The 14324-nt window shown below is 33.1% G+C and overlaps 1 protein-coding gene across 1 annotated transcript in view; it reads left to right on the forward strand.

The window, feature by feature from the left end:
* Window positions 1-14324, forward strand: part of Thsd7a (thrombospondin type 1 domain containing 7A) — a 371111-nt gene that overhangs the window by 274588 nt on the left and 82199 nt on the right. Inside the window, exon 7 of the mRNA XM_063242093.1 lies at window positions 10732-10926. Within this exon, the coding sequence (XP_063098163.1) occupies window positions 10732-10926 (195 nt within the window). The remainder of the gene's footprint in view (window positions 1-10731; window positions 10927-14324) is intronic.

Raw genomic sequence — 14324 nt, forward strand, 5'->3', positions numbered from 1 at the left:
ATAATTAAATATGTAGGAATTAACATAACCAAAGATATGAATGATCACCTCAATGAAAATTATAATACCTTTAAAAGGAAGATGAAAATGGACATCAGACAGTGGAAAGAAGTCCCCTGTTCCTGAATAGGCAAAGGGGCAAGTGAAGTGAATAAACATTTTCTAGAAAATGTACCAATGGCCAATAAATATATTTTTAAAAATTCAACCTCTCTGGCCATTAGAGAAATCAAATTAAAACAATACTGAAATCCCATCTTGTTCCAGAAATAATGATTATCACCCTGAAATGAAATAATAACAAATGCTAGAGAGGCTACAGGGTGAAAGAAACCTGTCTACATTATTGGTAGGAATGCAAACTAGGGCAACCACTATGGAAATCAGTATGATTATTCCTCAAAATTAAAAAAAAATGCATTTGCCTCAGTTATACCTCTTTGTCAAAATGAATAGTGAAAATTTGCTGAATGATCCAGTTATGCTGAGTCACACAGTGTACCTTTCTACAGGACAATCTATAAGTAGGCTAAGAAAAATGTGATTAAGCACATTATTTCAGGTTAGTTGACCACAGTGGAATTTAAGATGAATCAGATACATTCCCACAGTGTATAGAAGAGATAGCAACAACTCTTCTGACAGGGTTATTAAAATAAGTCTTGTTATATTAAACAAGATTTTTCAACCGTATGCCAGATACCATCCTAGACATTTCACTATAAAACTTGTTTATTTGATATGCCTAACAATGCCATAAGAACTATTTGTTTCTGTTTGAAGTCTTGGGAGCTAAATCTTTGAATAGTTAAATATTCTCTATGAGAACACATTGTTGGTCTAAATTTGAACTACTGCAATTTGACTTCTAGTTATTGAAAAAGTAAATTTGTAGGTCATTGACACTATCATTGACAGGTAATTTCAATCTAAAAAACTATCGAAAGAAATAAAGACAAAACTGTGAAAGCATGAAAGTATGACAGAAAACTGAGGGGAAAATGAGTGCAAATAGTACCATTAATAAAGTTATTATTTCAGATTCCTAGAGTTTTATGTTTTCTACACCCATGAGTAGGTTTACTTTTTAGTTACTAAAAGTAAATGCTGAAAAATAATGTGACATTTTCAGACACACAAAAAATATCGTAGAAGGGCATAAATTGAAGCATTTATTTGAGCTAAGTGAATTTTACCACTCAGCAGTACAATTATTTAAATATGAGGTAGCCAAAAAGTGAATATATTTTTACTAAACTTTATAAGATAATAATGTAACAAAAACTATAAAAATGACAATTTTATCAAATTTATTCAATACAAAAATCAACTCACTGGGGCTGATGATTTAGCTCAGTGAAACAAAACAAAATAATATAAAACCAATCAAAACAAAAGAATAAAAGCATCACAGGACTTCAAAAACAGGACAATAGGAAATCAAAAATGGCTACAGTAATGTCTCCCATTTTCTTTCATATAGCTGTCCATACCTTCACACACATTGAAATCAAATAATATAAAACATACTAAAACCAATGAAAACAAAAGAATGAAAGCTTTACAGGACTTTAAAACCAGATGTTGATTGATGTCCTGTAGTCTGGTTTTGAAATCTTGTGCTGCTTACATTGTTCTATTCTGATTTGCTTTGTTCTGACTTGTATTTTTTATTGTCTTTAAAATAAAGAAAACATTTTAAAAATCACTGACTGGAATGACAGCTGCCTAAGTGATAACTGAGTTAAACTGTTACACTTAACATGTTTCATACCTTTATTCCAAGATGTATGCATTTTCAGCTATTACTACAGAATGTTGACCAAATAGAGAACATGCCTTTAAAATTGTGGCATGGGAATTGACATTTAAAAAAGCAAAGTCATGGTTCCTGTGGTGAAACTTGCAGAGTACAAACAGATTTTTTCTGCCAAAAGTGAGATTCTTAGAGTTTATTGGTTACTTTCTTCATCAGTGAGGCAAATACCTGACACCTACAACTTAAAAGAGAGGTTTATTTAGGTACACAGTTTCAGAAATCTCAATCCTTACATGGTTTGGATCTCTATGACATTTTTATTTTTTGCTTCACTCTCACAGCTCCACACTGCCCTTATGTCCTCTAGTATCTGACCAGAAGCCTCCCTGACCCCACAACTCTTGCATTCCACATAACCCTATAACCAGCACTGCATGTGTGATCCCAAATTCTGCTAATTCATGTTCTCTATTATACTTTGTTGGAATGAATTCTATCTCAGAAATAAATATTATGGTCCTGTTAATTATTTTATCAACATGTGGGTTGGGAAGTTCATGATGCCAGGAAAGCATCATGGATAAGCACCTGAAGGTAACATCTTACCCTCAGAAGGGAAAACTGGCTAGAGATTTGAGATAACAAAACAACGATGACAGGAAAACACAGAAAAAGAACATAAATGACAACCAAATAGAAGGGATTTGAAAAATGAAGAAAAACTGAAAATTGTATTTGAAGACCCTTGGTTAACTAAAGATATCTAAATCATTACGTAAATATATAATTGGGAAAGAAAAGAAAGTGAAGCTAAAAATAATTTTCATATTATAAGTTAGATACAGTTTGCCACGGTAAAAATTGCAATTTAAACAAAGAATGTGGTTGAGATTCTTGCCAGAGGGAGAGACTGAATTCAAGTTGACAGAAACAAAAGGTAAGCACACTTTGAAGTGCTAGGATGGACTAATAGAAAAACAATTTGCAGAGCCAAGTTTGATCAATACAATCTGTTAAGCGCATTGAGCTATTGTGGGGTTTGCAAGACCTTTTTCTCAGTGAGTCGTCAATCTGTCAACCACTAACAATTACAAATTTGTGTGGAGAGAAATTAGATACATGCCATGCTACAGAGACTGGTAGTGTCTAGTACTATTTCCTTGGATAATAACTTTTCAAAGAGTTATTCTCAACTTCTAGAGAAAGATGGTTTCTGGATTGTAAAACTGGCAAAAAGTTATGAGGCAATTTACATACATTCTACTCAGGCAAGAAAAGTAGTTATAAGTGTAAATGTTCTGCAATAAGTTCTGTTAAAAAAGGAGGTCAGAGGTCTAGAGTCAAAAACAAAACAGCCAGAAGTTTAGTTTGACTAAGGAAAAGACAAATCTCTCTTAGGTCAGTTGCTAGTGGATGATCAAGAGGGAAAGGTACCCGAGTAAGACTGCAGTGGCTTTTTCAGAAAAGCCATACATATTCTTTTAAGGATGAATTAACAAGAAGATGAGGCCAACATGCATGGAAACACTGGCAGAATGGCAGAAGGAGGGTGCAGCATCTGACTAGGGGGAGAGAATATAGAGAAATATGAGGCAGTGATAGACGATCTGGTTTCTCTATGCTCTGGTAAGTGGCCTTCCACTAATAGGTATGAGGAACACCATGATGCTCAGATTAGAAGCACACCATGTGGGCTCCTGAAGCGGTAGACTTCAGGAGAAGGCAGAATGACAAAGTCCAGAGGAAAGTGTGCAGTGGACTGAAAGACTGGCTCAAGAGTTAAAAAGTCTGACTCACCACCTGCAGAAAAGTAGAAAGTAGAAATGGCTTTGAAATTTCCCACTTAAGATGAAGACTGTTAGCATCTCTTCAAAAAAGGAAGAGTAATAAGTCTCAGTCCAAGGATCTTCTACTTTTGCAAGCTCAGAGTGATTCTGCAGCTGTATGTACCTATTGTGTTATAGATTTAATATAAATGATTATATGAAAATGTTTTCTAGAAAGTTTTGTGGAAACATGACCCCTTTCTTTTCTTATCTAAATTCTTTTTTAAACTTTTATTAGTTAATAAATAAGCATGAAAAGACTCCTATTATGTCAATATAATTTCTAAGGCAATTTCTGAAGACTACAAAGAATATCAGTAATTCTCAGGGTTATTGCAGAGTTAGTATACATCTGGTAAGAGAAATCTGATTCCTGAATTACAATGGTCAGGACTTTCTAAATGGTGTGCTTTCGTTATCTTGGCTCAATATCTGATTTCTTTCTGTTTTAATGCCTCCTCTGCCTATCCCATTTCAGTTCCATTATATCAGTGAGTTTTGACCTTGCAGTGAAAATGCTTCGTACAGAATACTACTATAATCATTAAAATAATCCATAAAAGCATCACATTTCTATGATTAGAAAGAGATAATAATAATTTAAAAGCCATTAAACAAATGGTGCTAAACAACACATATATGCGTTGGACTAAAATATAATTAATTATGTGTTTAATGTATTACTTTCTCAATTTTAAAACTAAAAACCCTGATTACCCATGGTTTATCTTTTATATTTGCTTAATTTCTAGCACAACTAATGCAGTAAAATTTCAGTATATATTTTAACCAAGAAAGAAAAGTCTACACTCACATTTCAATTCTCGTGTTGTTTTAATTCCATGCAGTTCTCCATTAATTGTTGGTGTAATTACTTCAAGCAGATATTCAAGTCTCTTATTGTAACAATAAGAGATAGCAGAATAAAAAAGGGTATTTTGGAAAATTTCATGTAAAACTTTGGAAGTTTTCATAAAAATAGATCAGACAAAGGAAAATTTTGAGATTGTTTTAAAAGTGAAAAATCATGTTTAAGTTTATAAAAATGATGAATTATGAAAATATATTCTAAATATTTAGTTTATAAGGAAAGAGAAATTAAGTTAAACATCAACTTAAACATTTGAATCTTATTTTGAGCCCATAAATAAATATAAATAAACAAAATTACTTTTATATCTCAATTTCTTGCATAGAATATCACAAATTAAAGCAGATATTTCAGTTAATGCTTCTAAGTAAGCCATAAAATATAAGATGTAGAGTAATTGATTTAGTTCTGTGTTATATATTTCAAAGAAAGTACACTTTTTTGGTGTTTTATTGAAATCATTAGAGCTTCATACGTAAAAAAATAAGCTAAATATAAACCAATTCTTTGGAATTACTCATGTTGATAAATATATGCCAAAAAATAGTTGACACCCAGAAGTTTGCATGAGGAGATTTCAAAATGTGCACAATGTCATGATCAATCTCTAGCTAAGAAACTGCCTTCAGAGAGACTAGAGAACAAAAGCAAGTTGTTCCATTTCTTTCTATCATGATGGCATAATCAGATGTGTTTGCCAAGATTAATGGAATGCATACTGATATAATCAATATTTCAAATGATCCTATCCTACAGCATCTAGTAGTTGAATATATCCTAACTGTACATAAGTTAATATTTTTTTAAAAATTCCGACTTCTCAACATAGAAGTTTGTAAACTACTCCAATCTTTGTGTGTCAATGTGTTAACCTTTGTATCTATATCTCTCAAATTAGTCTCTTACAACACAGTATCGGATCAAAACAGTGTTAATCGAGAAGCTATTTGAAGATGATGAAAGAATGAAAGTCTTATTATTACTCTTAAGAACTTATTTACAAGCACATTTCGCACATTAAAGATAAAATTAAAAGTGTAAACCTCACAAAGTGGCTGGAGATGAAAAGTTACGGATGTAGCTATAATAGCCATAGATCCAACATGTATGTATATATGTGTCTGTTTAGTTTTTTCTGGGTAATTTATTCCTTTAATGTTGGAGATTTAGTTTAAAACAGCATACTTCATGTGTTTCAATTATCTGAGTTGACTAAAGCATTTACTGAAACAGTCAAAAATTTGAATGACCGTTGTTTGCTCACAAATCTATTGCTGTTTGCTTGTTTTTCTGAGCTAAAACATAAAACCTTGGACCTTTCTCTTGGTATATGAGGCATGAGTGTGTGCCTGTCACTATGCATTGCTTTGTTGTGAAACTACTTGAAAATAGACATAGAATCATTCTTTTAACTATCTTTGCATTGTAAATATTTCCTGCCATCGTATTCATTAAAAAGTAGATCACATGGTTTTTCTTATATAAGAAACTCAAAGTATAAATAAAAAGCAAACTAAAAGACATTTAATAGGAAGTAAGGAAATAGATCTTTCTCAAGGGAAAGGGGACTAAAAGATGGAGGATGAGAGAGGGGAAGGATTAGTAATGAATAAAGGATGCTCTGTACGTGTACCAACTGCTTGCAAGAATGTGAATGTTATGTACAGCAAACATGTACCTAGAACAAAGCCAGAGGTTCAAAAAATGGGTAAAGTGGAGCAGGATGGAAGGAGAAGTGATAAAAAAAGGAATTAAAATAAATCATGTACACGTACCAGTTACCCACAAGAAATGTAAACAGTATGTCCTACAAACATGCACTAATAAAAAACCAGCAGTACAAAGAAAGATACTTACACATAGTGACAAAATTTTTTTTAAAAAAAAAAGTAGATTGAAAGGCCAGGGATATAGCTCAATGGTACAGCACCTGCCTGGCAAGCACAAGATCATGAGTTCGATTCCCAATACCACCCCCCAAAAAAAGAAAATATAAACAAAGAAAAATAAATTGGTGAATTCCTTTAGTGAAACTTCTGCTCTTTAAGATTGGTAGGTTAAATGTGTTGATCTCAGTGTTCTTTTATTATTATTATTATTATTTTTTATTTGGGCTGTTTCCAAGAGGTCTCAGTGTTCTTTAAAGAAAAAAAATAGAAACTGAGATTGGAAGTGTAGTTCAGCTGAAATGCATGTGCTTAGCATGCCTAGGGCCCTGGTTTCAATCTTCAGGACCAGAAAATGAATGAATTAATGGTAATAATAATTTCAGAATGTTACTGTGAGAGCTAACTGAGCTGATATATACAAAATTTATCATGTAGAACCTGACGAAAGATGTGTGTTCAGTAATTGTTAGATGCATGAATGTTCTCAGCATTGTAGGTACTGTACTCTGTTGCAGAGGAATGCAAAACAACATCCTATAGAGAAGTGAAATCCAGATGACATTGTTTCACACAGCTGGCTCTCAAGAGGCCATCTGCTTCTATCCTAGCCATGAACAGCACATGCAAAAGAAAAAAAAAAAGCCTAGAAAAATATATCTGAAACTTTTATATGCATACAAATCACCCACAGATTTTTAAATGCAAATTATACTTTCATGAGTGAGATCTAAGAAGCTGTATTTCCTCTTGACCAAACCAAGTGCTCCACATACTGCCTGTGCACAGTGAGTGTACTTAGCCAAGTCCTAGAGCTTTTGAATGTGTGACAGTATAAGAAATACAGTACCTTGAAATACAGTACTTGGTCCTGTATCTAAACCAACATTCTGCCTGCTGGCACAACAGTGTAAAATCCATTCATTCATTCATTTATTTAAGGATAAAAAAAGTTTAGTGCCTGCTATGCACCAGCTGCTGTTCTCAGTTTTAAGTATAAAGTAGTGAGACAAATAAGGGTTGTATCTTCATTTAATCCAATGATAGAGTGAGACAATAAATGCATAAACAATTTATCAAAATGTGTTCCAGTGGTAATTCAAACTCTAACTGAAATAAATCAGTTTTTATGAGAATATGAATAGCCAAAGAAATCCCTTCTAGGTAGGAAAATGTTAAACTGAAACTGAAACATTGAGAATCAGGCTGCTGTGTAAGATCTAAAGTGTCCACACAGAATGAAAAGAAATCTTATGGAGAACATAAATCCTAGAGACAGCAGTGAGCTTTTCTGGGAGGAAACGGAGTAAAGCTACTGTGACTAGAACATAATGCTTTAATGTGAATATAAGATATTTCTGGCCAGGAGAGCAAAGAAACCGAGAGAAAAGTTCATACCTTGCCAAGTGAAAGAGAGTACAGAAATCACTGCAAAATCATCTTCATCAGGAAAAATCTCAACACATGGTTATAAGATGGTCTTAACACCACCACAGAGGGTTAAAGAATGTGTTCTGGGTGAAGGAATGTGTCTATAAGAAAATACATCTGGGGGGCTGGGGATTTAGCTCAGTGGCATAAGAGCCTGCCTTGCAAGCAGGTAGTCGTGAGTTTGATCCCTGATACCGATAAAAAGAAAAAAGACAAAAAAAAATTAAAAAAAGAAAGAAAGAAAATACATCTGTCTGCACGGAGCAGGATGACTGAAAAAATGCTATGCTTCAGTATGGGGAAAACTTGGGAAAAAGACACTGATTTGAAAAGCAAGATAGGTCAAAATTGTGCATCCATTTGTTTTATCCTACAACAAACAGAAATGCATCACTAATGACATACAAGCTAATCTAATAGCCTACTTGCCGCAAATTCGATTACTGAAGAATTACATTTTTTTTTACCTCAGTAGGTCTGATGATTGGGTAACTTTCAGAGAAAATGTAAAATATTAACTCTTATTAACGGTAGATTGCAGTCTCAAACTTTCCTGGTTTTCCACCAAATATTGGAGATAAAAATGAAAGCGAGTAAGCAATACAATAAAAAAGTAGCAATGAAGAAAATAAGATATATGCAAGCCACTCACTTTGCATTAATGAAAATCTGAGTCAAAAAATGAGTTAGAGAATAAGAACTCCCAGATTCAGAGAGCAGAGGAGGATGGAAAGGAGAAAAGCATGGACATCCCTATAAAGAGTCAGAAAGATAAAGAAGTGACCAAAAATTCAGTTTGAGATCCAGAAGCGCTAGAATACAGCCAAAAGAATTGCTTTGGAGAGCGATTCTGAACAGAGTAACAGGAGGTGCCAAGAAATGTGCAGAAAATCCAAAGAAGGATAAGGACATGATGGACACCAAGAAAATAAGAACCCAAAGTCATCGGAAGGTTGAAAATATCTAGCAAATAAATTTAAGAAAGAAAAATATATAATATTTTAACCATAAGTTTCAGTTTAATCTTTACCATCAATGTAAAAATGAACTCTGTAATTAATTATATCTGTATATAAGGGAGAAGAACCTTAGAATCTTTTAGCTTTGCATCTTGGTGATAACCACCATCTTGCCCACCAAATGATTCTAGGATTCCAAACCTTACCTGGTAAGGTCCTGAAATAGTCAGCTGAGCATCTCGTGCTAGGCACTGATGATACTGCACTGTTTTTTAACTGACTTCTGATGTGTTACTAGCTATTGACATAGCTCACATACATTTCTGTGACTAGTGTAATATATAACTTCTTCCTCTAGTCTCTTAATTTAGGAATCTTCTGATGCTGCTGCCTGAGATGGACTTCTATCCCTTCTGTTCATTAAGTTATTAATAAATTTCACTTTGTTAAAAAAATTAGTTGCTATTACTATACAAATTATAAAATATGAGCTGACACATATAATACTGGTTTTTTTGTACTGTCTGCATATATCTGTCTGTCACACTGGTTTATTGGAATAATGCCAAACACCAAAGTAAATAAAGGCAGAATTTAAGAGATCAGAGTAACAAAGAAAACTGAACATTATCCTGAATGTTAATGAGCCTTCTTTACTTTACTGCTGAGGAAGCCTAATGATTTAAGACCTTACTAGTGGCTATTAACATGTAAGTGTATTTCAATTGACTTGATTTTTGTCTAGTGATGAAAGGCCCTACAAGCTAGTAGCTATTAACATATTAGAACATTTTCAATTGACTTCTGACTTCCTGTCTTCACACATATGAATAAGGAGGTGTACATTAAAATGCTGCTGTAACTCTCCATCAGTGGGAAGCACTAGGAGTTGTCTGTTAGCTGTAAGGAATGGCGCTATGAGTAACTCCTTATCACACCAACTGCAAGGCTCATAATTTTAACATACTAATAAAGAATTCTTTTATTCTGTGGCAAGATAGCATGATAATTTTTGCTTGTTTAGTGTGTATATAATATTTGATTCTATTCTATTTACCTCATTAGCATTCTATTTAAACTATTAAGCCAGTTAGCCAATAAAGTTCAGTCTTCTTACCAGGGTTTTACTCTTTTTTTCTTCTATTTATAATTCTTTTGGTAAACTTTTGCATTTATTAACAGCAATGTTTTCTTTTTCATAGGACTTTTGTATATCTTATTTCATTATTTTGGCAAATACTAAGTGAGTGTCAAAATTTTGACAATTTCCACAGCTTTGGGGCAGAAGGAAGGTGACCAAAGCCAGGTTATTTGAGTTCTTATAAACTTAAAAAATAAGATCTTTCCTGAAGAGCTAAAGGAGACTGTTGATGATTTTTAGGTCCTGGAGTGACACCATCTTTCTTCTATTCATAATTTATCTTATCTTTTTCTCTCTCCCTCCCTATTTCACCCCTTAAGCAGTAGCTTTTTAATGCTATCTTATTGTTTGAACTTTGGCCACTTCCAATTAAAAAGCTAAAGTTGTTAAAATTGTACAAAAGTACCTTCTATGGTAAACACAAAGTATAGAATTAATTCATGAAAACAACGCATGCCATGGATAGATTTATTATTTATTTATCAATCATGGCTTATCTTCACTTAAAAATAAAAAGGAGGACATATTTCACTGCTGCAACTTAATAAATAGGAAAGGCACCTCACTGGCAGGTATGTCTAGTATAAAAATATTTTCTGTAATATGCTAGACCTATACCCTATGGTTGTAATAATAAAAGAAACCTCTTTCATTTAGGGACATGGGCATATACCCACGTACAATCAATGTTTGTTCCTGATGTGCTTTTAACATCTGACAATGGTAAGGCGATCTTTTTGCCTTTGTTTTTAAATCAAAGTTGAAGTAAGCTAATTCATTTAGGTACCAATCTGGAGTCAACAGCTCATTTTACATAGCTGTACCATCGTACACCATCGGTAATCACGTTTCTTCTAGGAAAGGAAGTGGAAAGACAGCTATGCAGAGATGCCATCCTGCCCATCCCTGTGGCCTGTGATGTCCCGTGCCCGAAGGACTGTGTGCTCAGTGCATGGTCCAGCTGGTCCTCCTGCTCTCATACCTGCTCGGGAAAAACTACAGAAGGGAAGCAGATACGAGCACGGTCCATTCTGGCCTACGCCGGTGAAGAAGGTAAGGCCAAAAGCTTTAGAAAGGACTTAGGATCCTTGAGAAAGTTGAATATGTTTACTGTGTGTAGCCAAGCTAAAATGGCAATCTATCAAAATTAACTAACAAAAACCTAGAAGTTTCAGAATGTATCATATATTAACATAGCAAGCATTCTGATTCCATTTGTCAAATGCAATCATAAAAATGGATGATTAATAAAGGAGGAAAGACTTTTAAAAGTCAACTCTTTTTACTTTCTTTCATTCTGGTAACTCATCTTCTTTCTCTTCCAAAGGATTAAATTTGTGACAAAGTCCAAAAACAATTCCTCAAATTCTACATTTCATTTCTTGTGTGTTTCAGTAGTTTTGTCCTTTGAAACTTCAGTCTTCTATCTAAAAAAAAAAAAAAAAAAAAAAAAAAAAAATCACGTACATCCAAATAAGAAAATTCATTTAAATCAATACGAGCATAACTACTGCTTGACTGAAAATTGTATGCATTTTCTCCCCTTTGGGTTTCTGACAGGGGCTCTGATCCAGATGTTTCGTATGTAGCTTGCGTTCAATTTAAAGCGTATTGCTGCTAAAGCACCTCACCCTATGGGTGAAAATTGCATGCTTATCACATATTCATACCTCATTTGCAAGCTTTGTAGTCAAGAAATTCAAGGTTTTTGGTAACTGTCTCTCAAACTGATAGCCAAACACTAATTCCACCTTCAAGTGATTTGGTTATATAATGCCATTCTCACTTGTGTCTTTCTGGAAAATAACACAGGAGTAAGGAAAACATATCAGTAAATCAAATACGTTCACCTTAAAGAATTTCTTTCTCGAGAATGTAGACATATCATTTGAATAGCATCAAGTTAAGTCACCTTTATTTTTATTCATATTTAGACTTTAAAAATAGTGATTTCCATATACAGTAAACATACATTTTTACATGCTTACTACAAATAATCAATTTTAAGGGAATTTATTATGGTCAGAAACTTTTCTATTTTTCTATTTATAAAGTGTTTGGTAATACCTAGCTGATAATATTCTTTTTAAACAAACCTTTTTTGTTTGTAATAACTATGAAACATTACTTACCTTAGCCTTAACATATGAGTATTTACAATAACATGAGGCAAAAATTTTATATGTAAAATATCAGCATATGACCCAGGCATAGGGATATGTGCCTATAATCCCAGAACTCCAGAGACCGAGGCAAGAGGATCATTGGGAGGCCAGCTGAGGCTAGAGACTGAGTTCAAGGTAAATCTGAACTGTGTAGTCAGAACCAAAATCAAACAGAGAAACTACCAAAAAAAATCAGCATGTGCGAAAACTCAGAATTTTCTTTTTAGAGCCTGAAAATGATTTTCTGTTACCTTAATGTAAACTTAACTTTTGTTACAAAAGATGTATTATCTATTGAAAAGCGTAAACTTTCAGAGAGAAAATTATGTTTCTTGTGCTGTCAAACAATCACTCTAACCTCATATAGATTATATTCAGACTTCAGATTCCGTCAGCTCAGATTATGTCTTGGGCTTCATTAAAATTAGATCTGTGGTCACCCTGCTTCCCATAAATCTATTACACTCTGCAGACACTTGCTGTGTGACTCATAATGAGTGACTTTTCACCCCAACTCACATGCCAAGCATTTTGCTATGCTTGCAAAAACCTCACCAGTTCATTATTTCTTCAGGCCAGATGCTTCACACTGAAAGGTCATGAAATCTTTTAAAGGCAGAAATTTATGATTGCTCTTTGTTACATAGCATCCATTTAATTTGAAAAGGTGTGACTTTCAATAATTTTTAATTAAGTCTAGTAACATCATAAGCAAACTGTACTGAAAATTATAATAAATCATAAGGGCACAAAATCAAAACCTACCTTTAAACAGAAAAGACATTGTAAACTGTCAATAGGGAATGTGTGGCTGTTTGTCTATGTTATTAACACAAATAAAAACATAATTATCTGAATATTTAATGGAGAATATTTCTTTCAAAATATAATTAGTAACTATCACTTGCTGGATACCACAGTGCCAAAGTAGAAAAATGACATGTGGAGTATTTAGACATGAAATTATCCCTTATAGGATAAATCCATGTGCAAAGTACATATTACAAATTCTGAAGACTATACTTTATCCCGATCAGAAAGCCATCATTAAATTTATAATAAATATGAAATAATTTTATGTGATTAGCACTGTAAGGCTAACTTGTGTTGCCTTAACAGATAGCCCAGGAGTTCACCAATTTAAAAGAATAGAAGTTTCTTCTTCAAGGAAATTTAACTACACATTTTCTCACTTCAGGGAGTCAGTCTATCCTCTAAGAAATGTCACCATGTTTTACCACCCTATGAAAACGCACATCGTCAGTCTATATGCCAAAGCAAGAAGATTCATATAGAATCTACTGATTAAGCAGTAGCAATTAAATTCCTCACCTAGAAATGATTTTTGTCATTTCTAGCATCTTATGCTGAAACAAGTCATAATCATGCTTAATTTCAAGGGAGATGCAAAGAATATAATCTTGTTGATGCTAAACAAAGAAGAATCTGGTTACTGGTTTTATCCTAATTTGTGCTCAGTCTTCTTACTATGTTTGTGTGACATACATGTCTATATCTATATGCATGTATGTGTAATACTGAGTGTGTTCATGTGCAGAAGAATGCCATGACTATAAGAAATATGTGCTAATGTATTTAAGGTATTGGGTATTATGCCATCAACTTCTCAATGATGCAGGAAAAAATTATTGACACTATATTCTTAATTTTACTATAATTTGGAGATTTGCTCAAAACTAAAATAAATTAAAATAATAACAATAGAGTAAAAACAATTTCTTACATAATTGCTTTCCAAGTTGAATAACATTATGTATCTTATAGCAGCAATATACAAAAATAGTTATAAAATGATTCATACTGAAGTATCATTCAGAAACTAAATCACAAGTGGCAGCCACTAGAGATAGAGATATGAAAAGATAAGAATGATTCTTTTCACATTTAACAAAAGCATCTGTGTTGGTATGTATCATGTGTGTGTGCATGCATGTGTGTTTATGTCTGTATCTTACCACTTCTGGTTAAATAAGACTGATAATTTACTTTTCAACATAATTCTCTATATTATATAAACTGAACTATAGGGTTTGTCCCAAAAGATACTTTAAAGTTATGTTGGGGAATTCTAAAATAACACAGTCTTTTCTTAATTAAGTCCGGCTTATATTTAATATAGATAGTAGTGTGTTGAATATGAACACATAATTAAAAATTGATGTTAGATTTTTAGGCTGATCAATTTTCTGCACCCCTGTGCAGATCTTCAACAAACTTCATTTAGAAATGAAAACGTTATTTTCAAAATGTTTTTCACTGAGCAAA

This window comes from Cavia porcellus, unplaced genomic scaffold (genome assembly GCF_034190915.1).
Source record: "Cavia porcellus strain 051 isolate PalLab524CR breed Dunkin Hartley unplaced genomic scaffold, mCavPor4.1 scaffold_2, whole genome shotgun sequence".
Taxonomy (NCBI): Eukaryota; Metazoa; Chordata; class Mammalia; order Rodentia; family Caviidae; genus Cavia; species Cavia porcellus.